This window comes from Scylla paramamosain, chromosome 34, assembly GCF_035594125.1.
Source record: "Scylla paramamosain isolate STU-SP2022 chromosome 34, ASM3559412v1, whole genome shotgun sequence".
NCBI lineage: Eukaryota > Metazoa > Arthropoda > Malacostraca > Decapoda > Portunidae > Scylla > Scylla paramamosain.
This window is the reverse complement of record NC_087184.1, coordinates 1,559,115-1,584,548: the sequence shown is the minus strand read 5'-3', so window position 1 is coordinate 1,584,548 and position 25,434 is coordinate 1,559,115. Positions and strand designations below refer to the sequence as shown.

At 38.4% G+C, this 25,434-nt stretch overlaps 1 protein-coding gene across 4 annotated transcripts in view; it reads right to left on the bottom strand.

Annotated features, from left to right (window-relative positions):
- Positions 1-24,307, bottom strand: part of LOC135090019 (serine/threonine-protein kinase SIK2-like) — a 48,645-nt gene extending 24,338 nt beyond the window's left edge. For all 4 annotated transcript variants that reach the window (XM_063986239.1, XM_063986241.1, XM_063986243.1 and 1 more), the window contains exons 1-7: positions 24,140-24,307; positions 5,862-6,042; positions 4,924-5,085; positions 2,464-2,588; positions 1,880-2,003; positions 1,118-1,209; positions 206-346 (exon numbers count right to left, since the gene is read on the bottom strand). In XM_063986239.1, coding sequence (XP_063842309.1) covers positions 206-346; positions 1,118-1,209; positions 1,880-2,003; positions 2,464-2,588; positions 4,924-5,085; positions 5,862-6,042; positions 24,140-24,289 — 975 coding nt within the window. In that variant the 5' untranslated portion in view covers positions 24,290-24,307. The remainder of the gene's footprint in view (positions 1-205; positions 347-1,117; positions 1,210-1,879; positions 2,004-2,463; positions 2,589-4,923; positions 5,086-5,861; positions 6,043-24,139) is intronic.
- Positions 24,308-25,434: the final 1,127 nt, after the last annotated feature.

The window sequence follows — 25,434 nt, the reverse complement described above, 5'->3', positions numbered from 1 at the left end:
AAGATCATGTAAGCAAGAGCCAACCAAGATCACTACAGTCAGCTGGTTAAGGAGAGAGCAATTCAGTCTATGTACATTAGTCATCAAAACATGCATGCTATGAAAAGGAACATCAAAAAATAACTCCGTCATGACTTGCACAAGAGAGAAGGAAGCAAGGGAGGAAGGAGGGAAGGAAGGAAGGCCAGCAAGAGGGAGGAGTCACCTTTAATATTTCCTCTCTGTCAAGGTTGGGAATAATGCGCATCATGTGCTCCAACACTTGGTCGTTGTCGGGCAGCAACCGGTTGCAGTCGTCACTGTTGTATTTCTGTAGGATTTCCCTGATCTTGGAGTCGAGGCCCTCCTGCCAGGACACAGAGCCACATGTGACAGAATTTTAAATCTGCAGTCAATGCATTTTATTCATGATGCTTCCAAACACTTGATGACCTTTCAATAAATGAGTTTGGTTTAATTATAGTAATTTCTTAGCAGCTTTTGTTTCTCTATGGGTCCATAACAGGTGCATAGTCTTGGACTCTTCCACAGTGAATCTTTGGTCTCTTTTCCTAATAATAATAATAATAATAATAATAATAATAATAATAATAATAATAATAATAATAATAATAATAATAATAATAACAATAATAATAATAATAATAACAATAATAATAATAATAATAATAATAATAATAATAATAATAATAATAACTGAAAAATCTACCTCAAAATACTGAGAATAGATAATGAAAACCAGAGAGAGAGAGAGAGAGAGAGAGAGAGAGAGAGAGAGAGAGAGAGAGAGAGAGAGAGAGAGAGAGAGAGAGAGAGAGAGAGAGAGAGAGAGAGAGAGAGAGAGAGACTTAAGTGAGAGCTACAAGTCTAGATTGGCAAAAGTAAGGGAAAAAAGTAATTAACAAGAGCAAGAAAAAAGAATGGATGTGAGAAGAAAAGAACCAATAAGAGAACAAAGTAGTACACAGAAATAAGATAAGAAAGAATGTGGCACAAAGAAAAAACCAACAAGAGAAAGTAATGAACAGATGCAAGAAAAGAGGAATGCAGCAGGAAAAAGAAACAAACCAATGCACACAAATGACAAGGAATCAAGAGAACAACAGCCATGACTTACCATTGTTATCCACCTGTGCTGCATTATTCTCTCTATGCTGACTCTTCTCTCTGGGTCCACCTGCAGCATCTTCCTTATTAGGTTATCACAATCTGGAAGCAAGGCACCAACAATCACCTTCATGACATAAGCAGACTCCTCAGGGTCAGTAATCAGGACAGGACAAGAAGTAATAGGTTCAAGCTTGATAAGATTTAAAGATAGGAAGGAATGAGTTCTCAAATAGAGTGGTGGAAGAATGGAATACTCATTAGAAGTTTTAAAAGTGGATTAGACAAATTTATGGATGAGGATGCAAGATGGAAATTAGTAGGTATGTTTCATACAGGGACTGCCACATATAGGCCAGATGGCTTCCTGCAGCTTCCCTTGTTTTCTTGTTTTCTGTTTTTATTCCATTAAAAGCTCCAACCAAAATTTATCTAGAGACAACATTTTAATAACACAGTTCAAGTCGTAGAAAGAAACAAAACTCCTGCAATTCCTCCTTCCTGACTTAAACTTGAGCAAAACGGTCCTCATAACTCAATCACAGGCAGAAAGTTCCAGAGTCCACCAGAAATAGGACTTGAAGGGAGGTATCAATGAACAGAACAGTGACTTACCAGAGGAAATAAAGTAAGAGTTACAGAGTTTACCAGGGGTAGGAGTTGCAAGGAGTCAGTGAACTGAGCAGTGACTTACCTGAGGACATACAGTAATAGTTATGCAGAGTTTACCAGGAGAAGTTGCAAGGAGTCAGTGAACAGAACAGTGACTTACCTGAGGACATAAAGTAAGGTATTCTAAATTTGCCAGCAACCACAATAGACCTTAAGGTTTGTAAGGTTTTGGCATCGAAAGGCAGGTACCCGCACACCAACACAAACAGTATGACTCCCAGGCTCTGCAAAGACAAACACTATCAGTGAATGAAACATGGAGATTGAGAGTGTTACTGCAGGTACTCTTGATTCTTCTGTACCGTCCTGTCCCTTTTCTTCTACACTGTCCTGTCCCTCTCTTACTAATAGTTAGCATAGAATAGCCACCCAAACAGCCTAGTAAGGACCTCAGGATCTGTTGTTGTTTGAACTTTCTTTCTATTCCCTTGTGTTCCTTTATATTAATGGAATGATTGAGAGAGAGAGAGAGAGAGAGAGAGAGAGAGAGAGAGAGAGAGAGAGAGAGAGAGAGAGAGAGAGAGAGAGAGAGAGAGAGAGAGAGAGAGAGAGAGAGAGAGAGAGAGAGAGAGAGAGAGAGAGAGAGAGAGAGAGAGAGAGAGAGAGAGAGAGAGAGAGAGAGAGAGAGAGAGAGAGAGAGAGAGAGAGAGAGAGAGAGAGAGAGAGAGAGAGAGAGAGACATACCCAGACATCAGCTTTGGGACCGTCGTACTCCTTCCCCTCAAAGAGTTCTGGCGCGGCGTAGGGCGGAGAGCCACACCATGTGGACAGCAAGACGCCTGGTGTGTAGAAATTACTGAACCCAAAATCTGCAAGGAGAAAGACAAAGAAAATAAGAGTGTCACTTCTCAGAGCTTGAAAAGAACACCTTGCTGCTGGAGTGATGATGACATCCAAATATCATTAGAATTTTTTTTTTTTTTTTTTATGTATATGAGACTGGCCAAGGAAGGAGGATGAGAAGGAAAAGATAAGAAAAAAAAACATTAAAATTCTGTTCCTAAAAAGAAAATAAGGTAAAACTTAAACAGCCATGAAGGAGTATTTAATAACATGCAGTAATTTTCATTGTCATACAAGTTCAGTCAAGGAAAAAAAAAGTATTAAAAAAACTCTTAAATGTCATTCCCAAAAAGAAAGAAGCCGAGAAAGAAGACTTAATGACATGCAGTACTTTTTTATAGAATGACCTCAGCAAAGGGGAAAGAAAATAAAAATATAAATAAATAATAAAAAAAAATAAATAAGGTCTGTTCAAATATTGTTCCCAAAAGAAAACAGGAAGGAGAAATGAGAAGGTTGTGAAAGAGTATTTAATGACATGCAATATCTTTCCAGTGCAGTAAAACTAAGAATTAAATAACACTGGGATACTGAGTACTGTATGCCTGGTGTACATAATATTAGGTGGCATTAAAACATATGACACTGTATTCACCATATCAAATAAAAAACAGTTTTCTTTCTACCCATACCAATCCTACAAGCACTAGGCCTTTAAGGAGTCAACCTTATAATTTTTTTTGGAGTTTTCTGCATTTATTATCAGGTGTTATGGGAAAAGATAAAAAAATTAGTATTGTTTCTGGCTAGATCAGAGTGAATCTCATAAGGCTTGTTGTGAGTTAGGTACTGTATATTTCGGTGGATAAGATGCCTTCCAGATATGACTCCCAAAATTTCCATCTGAATTTAATAGTTTTAGCTGATATCGGTGGTATAAGATGACACCCAAACTACCAAACCAACTGTGGTGAAGTTTAGGTCAGTGAGCACCAAACAACTGAGACAGTGATTTACCAGTACAATGAATATAATACCAGTAATAAGGTGGTATCATCTTCAAGTGCAAAACTAAACCCAAAATCAAGTTCCCACCAGGAGCTTTTGTACATTTTCATGGAAAAGGGTGGATGGACAAAGATGGTGCAAATTATGTTTGGTACGATCAGTGTTCCTAAACATAAACCTGCATGTGTCAAGCTGTTGGCCATAATCTTCTCCTGTATACCATGTTTCTTTTGATTAGATACACCAACATTCTTCAAGTTTTTCTCAGTATATTTTTGTCCCTATACAACATTGCAAGATGGAGAGATTCATCTCCCCAGTTAGCTTTCCTTTGCTGCTTAGCTTAGGGCTCCATGCCTTGAAGACCTTTATATAGTTCCCTCTTCAGCTTTCAGAAAAACTGGGGAATGTTCACACAGACTCCTGCTCCGTCCGTCCATATACAATACCACGAGAGGGTTGTAGTTGTACTACAATAATTTTGTTTACACACTTTTCAACAGGAATACGTTTCAGCACATTTTCTCGAAACAGATTTATATTTTACTACGTCTAACTTCCCCAAAAGTCGTAATATAAAATCAAAACAATTCAAATCCACATTACAATGGTATTTTGCATAAAATTTTAAGATCACTGCTTTTGTATCTGACATTTAGGACAACCCACTTTTTTTGTGTCTTTTTAGGATGATTCAAGTGAAGTCTTATATGCCGAAATATATGGTACATGAAACAAATAAGAGCCTGAAGTTGTTAAAGAGTTTTGTGGTAATAACATACAGTAATGTATTACTTCAAAGATGTTATGTATTGGAGAGTTATTGTGTTAATTAGGAATATAGTGGAATAATAACAAACAATAATGATGCTCAACCAATAATACAAATATAAAATGTTTTCATGGACAACAGACTTGTGACACTTGAGCACTTCTTACATGAGGATGCATCACACACACACACACACACACACACACACACACACACACACACACACACACACACACACAAAACTCAACACCAAGAGGACACAGTAACAAAATTGGAGAAAAAAAAAAAGTGAGGAAAGATGTGAGAAAACAGTTTTCCTGACAGAGCAATCAACCAAGTTGTGTGTGCATGGAGCATTCATGGTTTTTAAGATAAATTTGACAAATTAACCTTAAAAGACAGGACATTACGAACTCGACTCAATCCTGTAAAAATACAATTTGGTAAGGACAATTAGACAAGACATGAGCACAAATACTCACATACACACACACACACACACACACACATACACACGTAACAAATAATACAGTACTCCAATTCACTTCCCAAGACAGCAGTAATGTGTGTACAAGACTCACCTGCAAGTTTGATATTTAAATCTTTATCTAGTAGCAAGTTCTCTGCCTTGAGATCCCTGTGTACAATGCCCTGCTTGTGGCAATACCGCAGCGCCGCCACAATCTGCATGAACTTTGTCCGTGCCTCCCGCTCCCTCATCTTGCCGTGCATCGCTACATAATCTGCCAAACCACAACAACAATAGTAGTAACAGTCTGCTGGTTGATTACAATATGAGTAAGAATCTCATGACACATAACTTAAGTAATGATCTGCCGGCCCACACAATAATGTACATAGATAAGTCTACCAGCATACAACAACATGAGTAACAATCTGCCGGGACATTACAAGTAACAATCTCCTGACACATGATAACTCAAGTAATGATCTGCCACCCAACACAATAATACAAGTCAGCCAGCACACAACAACATAAGAAAAAGTTTGTTGGCTCACAAAATAAGTAACACCTACAAACACACACCATCAATAGTGTTATATGTTGGGGTCTTGTAAAAGTACTTACTATGTTCTAGAGAGAGAGAGAGAGAGAGAGAGAGAGAGAGAGAGAGAGAGAGAGAGAGAGAGAGAGAGAGAGAGAGAGAGAGAGAGAGAGAGAGAGAGAGAGAGAGAGAGAGAGAGAGAGAGAGAGAGACTACTGACTACTCCTTCTAAGAAAGTTAAGAGAAAGAATACTAAAGAAATAAGTTCAGTCCTGGAGGAAATGTAGTGCTTGTCTCTGCTAGCACTTCAAACACTCTTCTTCCACCACAAGCCAATCTGAGAAATCCTTTTCTGGTCCACAACCACCCCTGAACACTACAGCAGATAGAAACCTACTCCTTTCATCACCCCTTCCTTCTTGTACATGCTTGTAAAGAGAGGAGGCCAGACAGCATGACAAGAACAGAGTGACCAAGACAAGGACACAAGGGACGAGCAGTGCACCACCTACCGAAAAGTTCCCCGCAGCTGGCATACTCTGTGACCAAGTAGATCATTCTCTCTGTTTCCATCACCTCGTATAGCCGGATGATGTACGGGTGTCTCAACTTCTTCAGGATCTCTATTTCTCGCAAGATTTTTCTTAAATTATCTGCGTCTATTTTACTTTTGTCAATAATTTTGATGGCAACCTGAAAAGAGAATAGGAACTGTGAGTCATGAATTATTGTGTTTCTCCTGAGGTTTTTGTTTGGTTATCTGTGTCTATTCTATTTTTAGTCAATAATTTTTATGGTAACCTAAAAGAAGACAGGAACCTTGAGCTTCATACAGTATTACTTTTGTCAATAACTTTGATGGCTATCTGAAAAGAGAATAGGAGCCTTGCATTTGACATGATTCTTGACCACTAGTTGCATGGCATAAAAAGAACACATCAACAGGTAAAAGGTTTTTCATAATAATCTACATTCATTTTACATTTTGTCGATAACTTTGATGGCAACCTGAAAACAAGTTGGCTTTCGATGAGTCTGACAATTCCTGGCCACTCATTGCCTTGCATCACAAACACATCATTTGATTTTTATCAATAATTTTTATGACAACCTGAAAAGAAGGGTTCTCAGTGAGTGTGTTACTTTCCTTTGCTACCAAAACAATGCAGCAAAACAGGAGAAGGTTGATGGATGAGACTCGTGTTCAGACCCCAATGCTGAGAGGTCACAGCAACGCACTTAGCAAGAGAAGATCAGGATGTGCAAAGATACTGTACGGCTTTCCAAATTGAGAAAAATTTCAGCAGAATACATACCAGAGGAAGTTGTTTCCAAAAAGAATACATCAAATAAAAAAAAGAGATGATAATAGTACTTAAAGATGTAACATAACCAGCCCGACTCAATCTCATATGCATAAATAGGTGAACACAAATTTCTCTATGTATTGATGTCTGGTAAAACCTAGACAGCAAAATCATGAATGCCAAGAGATTTCACAATTTGTAGTCAAAACCAACAAGCTGGGGCACGGAGATGGGCCCTTCAAGTGTAGGTTATTTCCTGCACATCATGACTTGGTAAATACAATGAGGTAGGTGAATGCAAATAGGTGATTACACACAAACCACCAAGCATCATAAATAAATGATAAATTTCTTTTGAGATATCTAACATCCATTTATTTATTTATTAATTTATTTTTTATCTATTTATTTTTCTTGTTAAAAAAAAAAAAAAAAGAAAAAGGCCCACTGAAAATGCCAACCCCCAAAGAATAGTCAAAAGGATTATCCAATATTATGAGAAGTGTCTTGAAACTTTCCTCTTAAAAGAAAGTTCAAGTCACAACTTGGGGGAAATGCAAAAGCAGGCAGAGACTTCAGAGTTTACCAATAAAAGAGAAGTTAACTCTTGCACTAAGGTGGACAGAATAGGATGCAAGAAAGTAGGAAGGTCGTGGGAGGAGGGGAGGCATGCAGTTAGCAAGATCAGAAGAGCAGTTAGCAGAAGATCGTGGGAGGAGGGGAGGCATGCAGTTAGCAAGATCAGAAGAGCAGTTAGCATGAAAGTCATGATAAAAGATAGATTTTTACTTATGTCACTAATTTTCACGTCAACCTACACAACACAATTTCCAGTGAATCCATAACAATCATTCTTCACCACCAGCCACTGAACATCACAAGCACCTGACATCAGAACAAAGCAGCTGGAAATTCACTCTTTCCTTCCAAGGACAGAAAGCAATCATACAGTGGTACATTTGTCCTTGGCAGAGTCCATGGTGAGGCAGATCATGTTATTTATGCCACATCAGACACCACAGCACCTCTCAACTTAATGATCCCCCTCAACCACACCACATCTCTCCCAGGCATGTCAGCCCACACAGCTGACACTTGAGCTGGGGTCAATGTACGAGTGTCATGTCATGCAGAAACTACAATAACAATGCACTACTTTCCTAAACTTGCATGTGCTCTAGCACAGTGAAGTGATGACTGGACACACATACACCCTGGCAGCAGTGAGGAGATGGTTAGACACACACACTTTGACAGCAGTGAGGTGATGGCTAGACACACACACACACACACACACACACACACACACACACACACACACACACACACACACACACACACACACACCCTGGCAGCAGTGAGGTGATAGCTGGACACACACACAACCTAGTAGCAGTGGTGATAGCTGGACACACACACTCTAACAACTAACTAACAAAACATAAACAAAATATACAATGTGAATTGAAACCACAGATGGGATTGTGAATGTTTATATCACTTTTTTTATCCTATGCTATTTTTTTCATGGAATTATCATGATAGTGTGAATAAAATAGTGTTATGAGATGGTGTTATCAGACTGAAGATAAGGAGAAAAGGAAGGATGGTTAGCAACTTTCTATCCCAAGCTGTAGGTGCAAGACAACAATGATGGGTGCTCTCTCTCTCTCTCTCTCTCTCTCTCTCTCATAAAGACACATAACACCACAAAGAATCTACTAACTGTCCAATAATAACCTCCCCACTGTCACATAACAATTCTAACTGAAACATAACTGACTCCTCACTGCCACATAGCCATCTTAGCTTAGGTTAGGTTATGCTAGTACCTGCTACATAGCAATCTAACAGGCACATAATTGATACCAATCACATAACTTACTCCTAACTGACACATAACCTCCTTTAGCAAACAATGAAGAGGAATGCACCAGCCATAACACTGTTCCTAATCTCACAATCCACAGAATAGACATAGTGGTCAGCTTGTTGGTGGCCATTCAATAGGGACCTTCAAAACAATAAACAAATTTATGGATGGGGATGATGGATGGAATTTCAAGTAAGTGACAGAATTAAATGTTTCAAGATGCATCAAAGCCTGAACCAGCTCTTCTTTTAGCACTGTTTACTTTCACAGGAGAAACAGCTCTTCTTTTAGCACTGTTTACTTTCACAGGAGAAACAATTAGAGGGATTTTTATATATTTTTCATTTCTGAATTTCTTTTTCAACTTAGATAATTTTTCCCTTGTGCATAATAGTAATGATAAAATAAAAAAATAACAATAATTTATCCATATCTATCTATATACCAGGCTGGCAATCCCACATGGGTTGGCCCAGACGAAACACCTCATTTTCATGCACACACACACACAAACCATTCACACTCTTAGCCTTGACAAATGAAAATAATAATAATAATAATAATAATAATAATAATAATAATAATAATAATAATAATAATAATAATAATAATAATACCAACAATAATAATAAGTACGGTAGGACTGTAGATGTGTTGGTATACTGAGTGTTGTATTATGCAGCAGCTTAGGTGTCACAGCTGCACTGTCTATTAACATTTATATACCTGCCATCTAAGCCACAGTGACACAGGTGCTATGCCAACAAATGTGGCTGCATTAATAATAACAATAATAATAATAATAATAATAATAATAATAATAATAATAATAATAATAATAATAATAATAACAATAATAATAATAATAATAATAATAATAATAATAATAATAATAATAAAACAACATACATTTAAAACACTTGATATATACAATAGAAAGAAAATATATAAATAAAATTAACAAAAAAGGAAAAGAAGAGCTAAGAACAAAAAATCTAAACAAAATTAAGGAAAATATCATAAATTGTGACTGTGTGTGTGTGTGTGTGTGTGTGTGTGTGTGTGTTTACCTAGTTGTGACATACAGGAAAAGAGCCACATTCACTCTCCTGTCTTTGTATCTAATAGTATCAAACTTTTTTTTCCACTCCCTCACCAATCAGTCACTGCCTTCCTCACTCACCCACTCAGTCTCTTATCTTCTTGCTGGAAGTTTGCCTACATTCAGCCTGTTCATAAAAAGGGTGACCATTCTCATCCCTCAAACTACTGTCCTATTTCTTTAATTTCCTGCCTATCTAAAGTTTTTTAATCTATCCTCAACAGGAAGTTTCTTAAACATCTATCACTTCACAACTTTCTATCTGATTACCAGTATGGGTTCCATCAAGGCAGCTCTACTGGTGATCCTCTGGCTTTCCTTACTGAGTCTTGGTCATCCTTTTTTAGAGATTTTGATGAAACTTTTGCTGTTGCCTTAGACATATCAAAGACTTTTAATAAAGTTTGGCACATAGCTTCGATCTCCAAACTACCTTCCTACGGCTTCTATCCTTCTCTCTGTAACTTCATCTCAAGTTTCCTTTCTGACTGTTTTATTGCTGCTGTGGTAGACAGTCACTGTTCTTCTCCTAAATCTATTAACAGTGGTGTTCCTCACAGTTCTGTCTTGTCACCCACTCTTTTCCTATTATTCATAAATAATCTTCTAAACCAAACTTCTTGTCCTATCCACTCCTATGCTGATGATACCACCATGCACTTTTCCACGTCTTTTTTGTAGACATCCAACCCTTCAACAATTAAACAGTTCATGCAAGGAAGCCACAGAATGCCTGAATGATCTTTCTAAAATTTCTGATTGGGGCAGAGCAAACTTAGTATTGTTCATTGCCTCAAAAACTCAATTCCTTGATCTATCAACTCAATACAACCTTCAGACAACTACCCCCTCTTCTTCAATGACACTCAACTGTCACCCCTCTTCTACATTGAACATCCTTGGTCTGTCCTTTACTTATAATCTAAACTGGAAACTTCACATCTCATCCCTAGCTAAAACTGCTGCTATGAAGTTAAGCATTCTGAGACATCTCTGCCAGTTTTTCTCACCATTCCAGCAGCTAATTCTGTACATCTGTCCATGTATGGAGTATGTTTCACATGTCTGGGGGGGCTTCCACTCATACTGCTCTTTTAGACAGAGTGAAATCAAAAGCTTTTCGTCTCATCAACTCCTCTCCTCTAACAGACTGTCTTCAGCCTCTTTCTCATCACTGCAATGTTGCATATCTTTCTATCTTCTACCACTATTTTCATACTAACTACTCTTCTGATCTTGCTAACTGCATACCTCCCCTCCTCCTGCAGCCTTGCTGCACAAGACTTTTTTCTTTCACGCTTATTTGTCCACCTTTCTAATGCAAGAGTTAACCAGTATTCTCAATCATTCATCCCTTTCTCTGGTAAACACTGGAACTCACTGCCTGCTTTTGTATTTCCACTTCCTATGCCTTGAACTCCTTCAAGAAGGAGGTTTCAAGACAACTTATCCTTCAATTTTTGACTACCACTAAAGACCCTATTCAGGGATCGACATTTCAGTGGGCCCCCCCGCCTTTTTTTTTTGGGTCCTTGATTGGTTTCACTCCTACATAAAAATTTTAAAAAAATAATAATTACTGTAGACTTCCATGCTTCTGTAGGAAAAACTGTGCTTCTTGTCTCTCCTCTTCAACTTTCTTTTTTGTCCCCTTGTGTCCCTTTCATTCCACACACACACACAAACACACACACACACACACACACACACACACACACACACAGGTCCTCCCTATCCAGCTGTTCTACTCCCTCCATCACTCTGAACACTGCTATTAAGTCTTCTCTCTTCTAAGGCTGGGAGCTGCAGCATAGACATACCCTCTTCATATGATGGGTGTCTCCTTTATTTGCTGGTAAATTAGATGCATCCTTATTTTGATAAGGTTTTGTGAAGGAAATTTCTTGGTATTTTGAGAAGACAGTTTCATAATAAATTTATCAATTGTCTTTCCATTAAAAGTTTAAACACTGGAAAAATTGTGAGAAGAAGAAAATTTATCAGCATTTTAAAAGGAAAAAAGATGGTTTCATGATAAATTTATTGACACCATGGGTTTAATCAATGAAAAAAAAATTATGCAAGAAAAAAGAAAATTTAACAGTATTCTGAGGAAAGATAGTTTCATAATAAATTCCCTAAATTAGATTCAAATACTGGAAAAGCACACTGTGTAGTTACAATGTAAAGAAAAGGCTGTAAGGTAACCAAACTTGCTCATTCATTATTGCAGAAAGGCTCAAAAATTTATATCCTATTTCCTTATTCATGAATGAGTTTTATTTGAGAAACTGAAAATATTTTAACACCTATGACATTTAGCTTTGATCTCAAGTTGTAGGTCTGCCTTTGTTGCTTTCCTTCAATGTCTGAGCTTTAAGGAATATCTGCACCATAAATACAAGGGAATAACCTGTGATAACCCACTGTACATTATGAATTCCCATCAAATCTTAATCAAGTCATTATATAAGTAATTTAGTGTTTACTGGAAAAAAAAAAAAAATTATCAATCAGACATCAGATAGCAGTTTGTTGCAATTTTTCAGTTACTTAAGAAGCACACCATTAACTGGCCAGTTTCACCACCACCAGCCTCTGTCAACAATTCTGCATGTCACACACAAACCCTTGTTCAATAAAGCCAACACATCAGCACCAGCATGTCCTGAGCATCATTCATTACTGTGTACTGAATGAATAACAGTATTTGTGCTCCATGGACCACTGCTCAACACACACCACACCACACCACACACACACACACACACACACTCCCAGCTGCACACCACCACACACACCCCCAGCTGCATACCACCACCTGTTCTATATGCTGTGTCCACCCTCTCACTGGGTAACCTGGCCACATTAGACATACCGACTTACACATACCCAGATAACAATAATAATAATAATAATAATGATAATAATAATAATAATAATAATAATAATAATAATAATAATAATAATAATAATAATAATAATAATAATAGATGATTTATTTGAGTTGCAGCTATGATGCTAAAAACATACATATTAATAATGGCATTAGGTTCTTGGGAAGTGACAGTTTGGGGCTTACAGTTAGTGTGTGTGTGTGTGTGTGTGTGTGTGTGTGTGTGTGTGTGTGTGTGTGTGTGTGTGTGTGTGTGTGTGTGTGTGTGTGTGTGTGTGTGTGTGTGTGTGTGTGTGTGTGTGTGTGTGTGTGTGTGTGTGTGTGTGTGTGTGTGTGTGTTGAAGGTGTTAGTAATTGAATCTGGCTGCTGTGACCCTTGTTTAATTAGTGACCTGTGACACTGGCTGACTACTGACTGACTGCTGACAGGTGAGGTGCAGCAGTGAGGCAGGAGCAGCAACAGTACACCTATTAGAATTATACTTGTACTGCAGTAAACCTTGACAAGACCAGTGTTTCTCCAAGGACACTATGATGTACCACACACTCTAACACACTTCAGTTGAAATCCCCCATCACTAAGTTCTGTATTCTCTCTTAACAATTCCTCCACACACTTCCATGCATTCATGATAATTTTCTCATGGTCTCTACTCCAAGTCTTGCTCTTTTTTTAGCCTGTCTTCTTAGTTCATTCAATTTAGCTTTCTCTTGTTCATCTAAATCACTCCTCATCAAGCTCTCTTCCATTCATTCATATACCACAAAGTAATTTTCCTTTCTTCATTTCTTTCCTCCTTTTAGCAACTCCTCCAAGCACTTACATGCATCTATTATCATTTTCTTCAGATGGTCTTTACTCTAAGCCCTCCTCTATGATGGCACATAATTTCTCTTTCATCCTCTCTTTCTTTTGGTTCTTATCTTTAGGGTTTCTGCCACACTCTAATATCTTCCTCTTTGTTACTTGGTGACAGGGCCGGTTACTTATTGCACAGTTAACCCATTCCCAGTGGCAGGGCAGGTGTATATACAGGCAGCCCATCACTAATCTGGCATCACTGATACATGTAGGCTGCCAGATTAGTGATTTTGCCAGATTACCAAGAGGTGAGGTTAGAATTTTTTGCTAGAATGTTTTGCTAACACTTAACCACCTCATCCTACCTTTGAAACACACTGTAAATCAGTACAGGTTGATCAGTAAGTGAGGATGTATTGATACCACTTTTCTGTCAATACCAATACTAATGCCTCACTTCTGGCTGATGCCGACAGTATTGGTATAGCCAAAGAAACTCAGCATTTTTTCTTTGTTTCTTTGTCATAAACTGTTGAAGAGCCAATGCTGTACACTTCACACAAGCCTCACACAGACACAATGCTGTCGAGTTCTTTCATAAGTTCAACCTTCAGATAATGTGCAGTGCTTGTGGTTTACGTGAGAAGCATTTCCTTTATTCACTGGAGCCATGGTCAGATTCAATAATAAATGGAGAAAAACAAATTAGAATGTCTTCCCTGTGTTTGGAAGTGATGCCAAATGTTTATGCAGTAAGTAGCTTCTTCTTCTTGTGACCTGTTTTGCTTTGTAACGTTTCTTAGGTCATCCGCTCCTTGCTTCTATTATTTTTGTACTGCTTCTGTTGGTTCTGTTTCACTATCACACTGCTTCTCAGTCATTTTTTTTCCTAATGATGAGTTAGAAACATTTAATACATTTTATCATCTTTCCAGCAAACAGCAACAGTGGTGGCAGGTTGGTGTGGCAACCTGGAAAGTTTAAAATTACACTAACTGAAATTACTGCTGGATTAGTGAATGCTAGATCAGTAATGGTCAACCTGTAATACCAAATAAAAAAATTGTCTATATACAGACTCTGCTGGCTTTGATCCACACATCTATATACATATATTTCCCACGTGTGCATTCCATATTAACGATTATATGTAGACTCTGCTGGAAAACTGAATAAACAGAATCTATAGATATACCAACCCTGCCACAAAATTCAATAAACAACTGAATCTACATATACAGATTCTGCTGCAAAACCGAATAAACGTTTGAATCTCTATATATACTTTGCTGCAAAACTGAATACACAATTAAATCTATGTAATGATTTTTTATATACATATCCTACAAACTGGTTTTAATGTATATCCATATAGTAACATGACGGTTTGGAGTCACTTTACTGCAAGCAGATGAGTCAGAATCATGAAAGTCGTCCACAAAATCACCAGCTGGCCTGCACCTCCACCACCAGAGCCATTACGTCTTCCGGCTCAAAAGGTCTCTTGGTCCACAACACAACAGACTGACAGGAAGAGAGAAACTTGGAAAAATGCAAGAACCCCCAAAGTGTTGTGTGTGGTGGCCAGTAGCAGTGACTCACTGGGAGCCACTCACCATTCTCTGCTGATTTGCAGGTATCTGAGCCAGCCTAAGCTGTCAAATAATGATTCATGCTAATAATTTTGCTAGTAGAAAGGAACCTTCTATATACAGACCATGCTACAACCTAGTGTGGTCATATGACTGCAAACATTTGTATACACACAGGGAAGCTTACTTATTGTCCAACTAACCCTTTCACTGCTGTTTGGTGCACCATTTCTTAAACACAAATCGCTTTGAGATCTTATTTTTTTCTACACCCAGCTATAAACATTTTACTGATTAGATATTGGAAAAAAATTATATATATATATATATATATATATATATATATATATATATATATATATATATATATATATATATATATATAAACACAGTGGAACCTCAGTCCTCAAACTTAATTTGTTCCTGAATGCCGTTCAAAATCTGAAATGTTCAAAAACCAAACCTATTTTCCCCACAGCAATCAATGTAAAATGGATTAATCCATTCCCAGACACTGGTTTACCCTGTCTTAGTGGTTTATAACAGACACTCCCACAGCCAAGATGGCTGCTTCACAACATCTCTAGCTCACAAATTATTTATCCAGAAAGAATGTAATGAATGAACATAATGACACAGAACTAATCAGAGGATACTGTTTAGACCACTCTAATGAGGGAAGCCTCACAGAGGGACACAGAGAGGAGCAACCCACTTACCACCAAAATGAAAGTGATCATAACACCTAGACATCTTAATGCTGGGAAAAGCTACTGGAAAAATGCAGTTGTGCAGTAATGATGGTGTTGGGGGTCATTGAGAGAGGCACAGGTGGCTCGAAATTACTCCTGAGCGCCAAAAACTGTTTGCTTACATCATGGCTTTTCAACGAGATCACATTTACCTTATTTCAAAGATTGAATTACAGTCTTACACTCTGTGTCTCTCACCCAAATATATCAAAAATTAAGTAAACATTTATAAAAGCTATAAATTAGTAATAAACGGCAGCTTTTGTTACGTCTTTAATTATATGAAATCCAGTAACTTTGTTCCAGAACCAAATTACAGTAGCACAACCGAAGCAATGATGAGTTCAAAATTTTGTTAAATTTGTTTGGAAAGGGTGGCATTCAGTAACCAAGGTTCCACTGTGTCTGTGTGTGTGTGTGTGTAAAAGGAGGCATTTGGTAACCAAGGTTCCACTGTGTGTGTGTGTGTGTGTGTGTGTGTGTGTGTGTGTGTGTGTGTGTGTGTGTGTGTGTGTGTGTGTGTGTGTGTGTATATATATATATATATATATATATATATATATATATATATATATATATATATATATATATATATATATATATTTTTTTTTTTTTTTTTTTTTTTTTTCACTTGTTAAGATTTGGCACATCTTTAGTGTCAATTGGCGAACATCACAGTGAAGGGATTAACATTTTGCTTTCTGCTACTTGGGGACAGGACAGGTTACATATGGTGCAGTTAATGTCATCCTCTTTGCTACTTGAGACAGGGCAGGTTACTTATGGTCCAGTTGATACCTTTCTCTTTGCTACTTGGGGGCAGGACAGGTTACTTATGATCCAGTTAATGTCATCCTCTTTGCTACTTGGGGACAGGACGGGTTACTTATGGTCCAGCTAATATCTTTCTCTTTGCTACTTGGAAACATAGCAGGTTAACATGACTCTCTCCTTGCCTGCTTCTGGTCTACAACACAAGCATGTGTGTGTGTGTGTGTGTGTGTGTGTGTGTGTGTGTGTGTGTGTGTGTGTGTGTGTGTGTGTGTGTTTACTTAGTTAAGGTGTGTGGGAAATGAGTTACACTTTTGGGGTCCTGTTTGCATGTGTTATGTGTATGTGTGTCTTCATCTAGCCATGATGTACAATGAATTACATTTGTGGGGTCCCATCTCTGTGTCATAACTGGTCAATTTTTACTTTGAAACCGCAAAAATTCTTGGCATTTATAACTTCAGTCAGTTATTCCACACAACAAGGACACCTATACTTCTCAATGTCCTTCAAATATATTTTTTTTTCAATTTTCAACCCATGTCCTCGTGTGGCTTCTGTGTCATGAATAAACATGTCCTCATTATCAATTCTGTCCATTCCTGTCATAGTCGTTTACATTGCCCTTGTCTCTTTTCTAACCTTCCCCAGTCTCTCACTATATGTCAAACCTGTCAGTGAGAATGACAAACCTATCCTCATCATTAATTCTGTCCATTCCTCACACACCTTAACATTGCTATCAAGTCTCCTCTTTTTTTCTTTCTTGCAATGATGACAAATGCATCTTCTCCAATCTCTCACTCTAAGTTAGATATGCCACAGTGAGGATAATTTTTTGCTGTAGTTACTCTCTGCATACAACACTTCCTCTCCTCATAAAGCTTTCCACTCATCTATGCCTCAAACTGAAAAGAACAGCATATTTCTGCACTTCCTTGTCTGCTCTTATCTTGTTCATTCCTATGCTGTGTTCTTCATGTTGGGGTTCTCTGCACACACAATTTTTTTTTATCTACCTTACTTTACATATCTACTACATCTTCTGGCAGGTTAGATGCACCCACATAACATACAATCCTATTTTTACAAGAAACTTTGAACAAAAATAATAAATAAATATAAAGTAATAAATAAATAAATAAATAAATAAATAAATAAATAAATAAATAAATAAATAGTTTCATCATATGCCTGTACCTATTGGTTGTATTTCTGCCAAGCATCCAAACACCGAAAAACTACACCACAGTAGGCCATCTCTAAGTTGAACTAATTTGGGTGAAGCCTGAGTTGAATTAGCTGAAGGTATCTATTATGTATTGGTTCCCTCTAACCCTGTGTGTCCTGATGAGACAGGGCAGGACTGAGGGAGGGGGGTGGTGCATCAGGTATGCTACTGTGCCCCGGTAGTCATGATGCAACACATTCTTTAAAATCTTTCTTTTTCTCTTTTGTATCACTTTCTACTTTCTCTCATACCTATTCTCTCCAACTGTCTAATGCAAGAGTCAAATAGGATTCTCAATCTTTCACACCTTTAACTGATAATTCTCGACTCCATGCCTGATTATGTGTTTCTACCTGCCTATGATTTGAACTCTTTCAAGAGGGAGATTTTAAGACATTTCTCCTCATAATTTTAGATAATCCTTTTGAGTGTGTACTCTGAGGACTGCCACTTTCACTAGATTTCTTTTTCAGCCTTTTTTGTTGCCCTCAGCCAGAGCCTTTCTTACATAAAAGAATAAGTAAATTAATTAATTAAATAAATAAAAACCTGACTGCATCATTATATCCAAGATTAGTTTATGTACTATAAGAGCACATGTTTTTTATACACTCTTTCTCATAACTGGTGTAAATATCAATTATCAGCAAAAGGTGAATGAACTATAAAATTTTACTCAATGACATACACTCACTGTTATTACTTTGTTTTTACCCTATTAAGTTTTGAAAATGGTGTTTTACTTGCAAAGTGACTGCTTAATCCAGTTACCTATCTTAGACAAGGCAACACACACACACACACACACACACACACACACACACCATTCACACACACACACATCATTCACACTCCCTGCATGTCATAAGAGGCAACAAAGAGGGATGGAGCGAGGGAGCTAGGAGCCCCTTTCTCTGCATGGTGGCCTACAAACAGATAAGGGAAATCCAATGATGCAAACTAAATTTTTCTGTCTTGTGAGTTGAATGGAAAAATATAAACATCTTCTGAAGGAGTGGTGGTGGTGGGAAGGTATCACATTGCTGGTGCCTCTGTCCAGTAAGCTTACCATCCCAACTGTGCCAAATGAGAGAAACAGAACCAATTGTTTTATTTGAATGAAGATCAGTTTAGTAAGGTCCAAAAAAATTTAAGCTTCAATTCAGATTATGAAGTGTTATTAAAAAAATTTGAGCTACCCTGAAAAGGGTTGAATTATCTGTAGATCTAATAAAGCAGGTTTGAATTTGAGAGGGTTTACTGTACTTTGGAGGTGAAGAAAGCACTGGAAGGTCAACTGGTTCATATTTCACTACAGGATACCACACAGATTGAGTTCTATATGAGGAATTGAGAATATTTTGTTACTCATGACATTTACATTTAACTTAATGTAGGTATGCCTGTGCTGCTACAAGAAGTTAACATTTGCAGGAATAACTTAACCAATTACGCCTGATGTGGTAGGAATGGCTGTGACAGTGTGTGGTTCATTTGTAGATTTTTTCATCAGAATTACAGTAATGGCTGAATAGAAGGGTGTGTGTTCTTAAATTTGTACCACTCAGTAGGTCTGCATTACATTGACTACAGGGTTGGCAGACTACAGGCTTGGCGTGGCATCAGCAGACTACGGGATTAGCGTGGCATCAGCAGACTACAGGGTTGGCGTGACATCAAAGTCCAAGGTGTATCTTTAGTGAAGTACTATGCAACAAAGTTTAACAGCCACTAATGCAACCAAATTCTTGATGAACCAATTACAGTGTATCTTGTGTTTGCTGGGAAAAAACGATGTGGTAACCCAGAGAAATGAGAATAGTTATCATTAGTAAACACCTGAGACCACACCACACAACAGCATAACCTGGTCTGGTATGTGAACAGGAATTTATGCCATTTTTTCACCATTTTTCTTAAGGCCACCAAACACGCTCATGCCGGCCTGTCCAGCAGTTTATCCAGACTAAACTGAGCATGTGTGGGGTGGGTCAGTCTCCAGTTTGGGGCAGAGTCAGGCTGCCTTCAGGTGGGATCTATCACTACTTAATTTTTCAGGCCAGGCCAGGCCACAGGCCTCACCTCGTCATGGAAGAGTGCAGAAGCTCCCCACTGCTATTGCTCTCGTGGGGGAAAGGAAGTTTTTGCTGGAAATTTTCAGGGGAGAAACTAGCAACAAGAGCTGGAGGTACATCTCTTTGTTCATCCTTAGATAATCAAACCAATCCCTTTTTTCACATCGCAGCTCTTTCGGCAGATTCACACAATATAACCTTTGTCTTTTAAGCGACCACTCTTTGCACCACTCAGTTCTTTTCTTCCTCCTGCTTTCCTCTTCTGCAACACATGTCACAGCAAATGTCCCCACAGCCAGCAATTCCAGTTCATCAACATGGCGCAGAGCAGCCTTCCTGCCAACCTTCCACAATGATATCTGAGTGGAATTGACTGCAACCCTCCAAGCCACCTGAACATGTGTGGCAACCTTTATAAGTACACTGTTATTTGTCCAATACAGTGAACACAGCTGGCTCAGCCCCTGTCACTAATCCTACACTTCACATCCAAACTCTCATTTTGTAAAACCATCAAAACCACCACATCAGCACCTTTTTTTTTTAACCATTACAAATGGAGATCATGGAAATAACCTTAGCCTAATAATTTCCAGACACTTACAGTTTATTTCTTGACAAAATGTAATGTTTTATTCAAGTCGAGATCTATACAATGATGGAATCGGCAGTGAAATCAACGAACTAAATTAATCTAAACCTAACATAACTCACGTGAAAATGCTAGTGTTATATCAATACTATCTTTATAAACAGTTTTGTGCTCCATGAATTACTGTTCAACACACACCACCACACACCCTCAGTCACACAAAACCACACACACCCTCAGCCACACACCACCACACACACACCACTGGCTGCTCTGCATTCAGCACCCAGCCTCTCTTTCAGTAGTATGGCTGAGCACATTAGTCACAAGGTCACTTCACATTCCTCTTTTCCTCTGCAACTGGGTCTTAAGGGCCTGCGAATACTGTGTACTTAAAATCGTATCTCCTTACTTTTTCTTACATTTTGAGTTGCATGCTACAACTCATCCAATGATTTCTGATGGACTACACTTATGAGATTTGCTGCAAGGCCATTTCTTCATTTTTTTCTTCCTCTAGGACCATGTCTCCAGTACCAATGAATACTGTGTACTTCAAATCATATCTCTTTTCCCTTTTTTTTTTCATTTTGAATTGCTGCAATGTTTTATGATAATTACTCCAAGATGATTTTTGCCTTCATTTTTTCCGTCTACAACCACGTCTTCTGCACCAATGAATACAGAACACTTCATATCACATCACCTCTTTTTCATCTTCCTTCCACTTTCTGTGGCTGCAGCTTGTCCAATGTTTCCAGACAGCTCACACTTCTGAGACTCGGCACTCATCTTGTTGCTGACCTTCATACTTTTTCTACTTCACTTACATGTTTTTTTGTTTCTCTCTCTCTCTCTCTCTCTCTCTCTCTCTCTCTCTGATGGCTTACAATTCTGAGACTTGGTACTCATCTTGTTGCTGCCTTTCATACTTTTCCTAGTTCACTAATATGTTTCTTTCTTTTTCTCTCCATTATTGGCTTACAGTTCCAAACTTGGTGCTCATCTTGTTGCTGCCTTTCATACTTTTCCCAATTCACTAATATGTTTTAAATATGTGTGTATGGCAGGGATGTTAGCAACACTGGACTGCAGTTTGAACTTCTAACATCACTCATAATCAATGCATTTTCAAATCAGTAAACAAATCACACTTCCGACACTTTGTATCCATCTTGTTGCTGCCCTTTATTTTTGTTCCTAGTTCACTAATATGCCTTTCAAATGTGTGTGTGTGTGTGTGTGTGTGTGTGTGTGTGTTACTTTGTATTTTTGCAGGACTGAGTCATGCTCATAATGTCTCATCTTTTAAAGTTAATTTGTCATATCTATCTATAAAGGTGTGAATGCTCCTTGTATACAGAACTTTATCAGTCAATGTGTGTGTGTGTGTGTGTGTGTGTGTGTGTGTGTGTGTGTGTGTGTGTGTGTGTGTGTGTGTGTGTGTGTGTGTGTGTGTGTGTGTGTTTTAGCAATATCAAACAGCAATTAAAACTTCTATAAACATTCACAAAAAACATATTTTCAAATCACTACATACATCACACTGTCAATTTCCATTTAACTTCAGCATTCAAACCACAAGTCTTGGCTGGTCACACCACACAACCTCACTGGCACTCAACAAACACTCCTCAACAGTTCCTGCACCAAAACAAACGCATCAAATAGAATGACTAAACAAAATATTTTTTTAACGCACGAGTGGTTAATATCTGGAACTCACTACCAGATAAGGCTGTGAATAGTCATTCTGCAAACATATTTACATCCAAGTATAACTAATATGAAACAGAGAGGCACTCCTTTATAAGCTAGTCTCCCCTGCCCCCTTATATTTTTTCATTAAGTATCCACATAAGACCAACACAACAGTAACAGTCACCAGGGTCACTCCCTGAAGCTTGCCAAACCAGACCACTGGATGACGGCCATCAAAGAACATTGGTTTCTGGTTTGGATGATGGATAACTGGAATGCACTCCCTCACTACAATTAACACTCCATCAATAGCAATGTTTAAGTCTCAATAGGGGAGGTATATAGCCTGCTAGACACAGTTGATTGACACAGCCTTTGGAGGAGGGATCTGTACAAGACAATATATTTCCCCACTATCATTTCATGGATAAGCTTTCACAGATAAGTGCCAATATAAGACAGAGACAATGCATCCCTTCACGAACTAGTCTCCCTTGCTTTTTATAGTTTTCCTGTACTCTTGGTAGGCATTCACTCAGCATGTTTAATTGAATCCAAGTATGACCAGTATAAAACAGAAAAGAGGCACTGCTTCATGAGCCAGTCTCCACTGCCTCGTGCCTTTCACTCAGTAAGTATTCAGTTAGCCACAAACACCACATTTCCTCATCACAACACACACACACACACACACACACACACACACACACACACACACACACACACACACAAGACCATACTCTGAAACACTTCTACACCACAACCCGACTACTTTTGAAAGGCTGCAGTTAAAGATACACGGTATTTTAAGTCAGTTTTTTATGGTTCTAGTGACAGGTTTCCAAGACTTCTATATAACTAATAAGAGAAACACACTTGAGAACCCAGCTAATCATCTTAGTAACACATACATTTCCTCAACACACACACACACACACACACACACACACACACACACACACACACAAACACACACACAGGACCATATTCTGAAAAACTTCTTTGCCATACCACAACTTTCAAAATGCTCTAATTGAAGTTGCCTACACATGGGATTATGGAAATAACACTGCCGCAATAATTTCCAGACACTGATTTGTTAATTTCTCAGCAAAATATGACACTCTTTCAAGTCGTGATCTACACAATGAAGGGATCAGCAGTGAAATTAATTAAATGACTGACTCTAACCTAAACTAACCCTCAGATAAAAACACTAATGTTATTTCACTATCACCTGTTACACAAGTTTTCAAGAGTGCTTTTATGGCTCTATATTATCAATAAGCGAAACATTCTTGAGAACGTGGCTAATCATGTCTGAGGCCTTTGAAAATAGTCGTGATGAGAGAGCAAAGCATTTCAACCTGCAGGTAAACGGGTTTTTACAGTTCTAGTGACAGATTAACAAGATTGCTCATTTATTAACAGAAGAAACACTTTTGAGAACCTGGCTCATCATCTGAGACCTTTGAAAATAGTTGTGGTGAAGTTACACAGGTTTTCAATTATATTTTTGTGGTTCTAGTGACAAATTATCAAGATTTCTACATTATTAACAAGAGAAACACCCTTCAGCACCCAGCTAATAATTTCTTTTGCCTTTGAAAGCAGTGGTGGTGAGAGAGCAAAGTGTTACAGAATACAGGCCCTGCACTGAGGCTACCCCTGCCAGACACGACCAGCAGCACAGCAGTACCCACAGCCACACAGCTAACCTGTCAGCACACAACACACACCCTGGCAGGCGCAGCACAGTGCCACACCACAGCACACATCACCAAACATACACCACATCAACCACTGTCAGCTTAATACACGGTGAAGACAACAAGGGTCAAAATACAATCCCTTATTTATCACCCTGCAATCTTCGAGCCAAAACAAACCCCTGCCACCTTGCACAGCTCCCCTGCCACCTCCTGCCATGCCCTCCCTGCCTCCCCCCGCACCCTGCACCCCCCTGCCGCCACTGCCAGCCTCTCTGCCCTGCCGAAGTAGCCATATAAATCCCCCTTAACCTGAAATATGGCAAGATAAAGGCAGTGCACAGAGAGGAGCTAAGATAAACAAAGCCAGAATTGGACTTTCCTTACCTTGGACTGAGTTATTTTGTGTGTCGCTAACTTGACTACTGCAAAATTACCCTTCCCAATTGTCTTTTCGAACTCATAGTAGCCTACACGCACTAGTCTTTCTGCATTACACGAGCCAGCCTGCTGCTCCGGGCCCTCCATAGTTGCCATTTTGGGTTTGACTGAGCTAATCTTTGCTTAAGGGAGCTTTATTCTTCTAAAACCTACACATTCTCTCGCTGCATGTGTATTAAAGCGTAGATTACTTTAGGGTTTTATGTAGTGAGAGGTTGTAATGTGTATGTGATGTGTATTGTGTGTGTATTCATTTCTTTGATGTGTGTTAGTATATGGAATTCTTCTCGTTATATTGTTGGGAATGCGCACCGCAATAACTAATCATATTGAATGAAAACTCTCTACTTCTCTTATTACACGAATTAAACTTAAAATTTGCAATCATTTATATATGTAACCATAATGTTATTTACTTCCAGGTACTGTTTACAAATAATAATAAAAAAAAAAAGAATCTTGGACAGTGTTGGAACATATCGTCTGCATTTTTTGAAGGCCATACCTCGTTCCTACGTCGTCTGCTGCCTCCTACACTCCCGCCTTGTTTAAACACCTTCTCTTTTTTATTACTATACACCCCTTGTCTAAATAAAATTATAGAGAACGAAGGTTGTAATGCCCCCGGGTAGCCATTCATGGTGTCAGTGTTGTGGTGAACAGGGCTAACTTTTCTTCCGGGATTTCATTGAGGTGCGCATTCATTCATTAAAAGGTGAAAACTGCGAGACACCTGGCTGTTTTTAACCTTACATGTCCTCGCCGTGATGGAAAATGACAGGATGTAGGCTTACAATGCTCTCAAGAGTAGCTATTCGTGTTGTCTCTTGAGAAAAAAAAAAATTCTTTCCAAGTTTCATTGAGGTACGCATTCATTCATCAAACGGTGAAGACTGCAAAACACCTAACCGTTTTTTTTTTTTTTTTTTTACCTACATGCTCTCTCCATGAAGAAAACATAGAAGACGAGGATTATAATGTCCCGGGGTAGCTATTTCTGCTGTCTCTCTGTGGAAAACTGGCTAAATCTTTCTTCCGCGCATTCAGTGAGGTACGCATTCATTCATTAAAAGTAAAGACTAAGACAGTTTTAACGCTATATATCCTCCCTGTAATAAAAGATAACAGGATACATTCTTATAACGCTCCCGGGTAGCAATTCATGCGGTCTGTTGTGGAGAACTGCGCCAAATTTTTCTTGCGGTTTCATTAAGGTACGCATTCATTCATTAAGTGAAAGA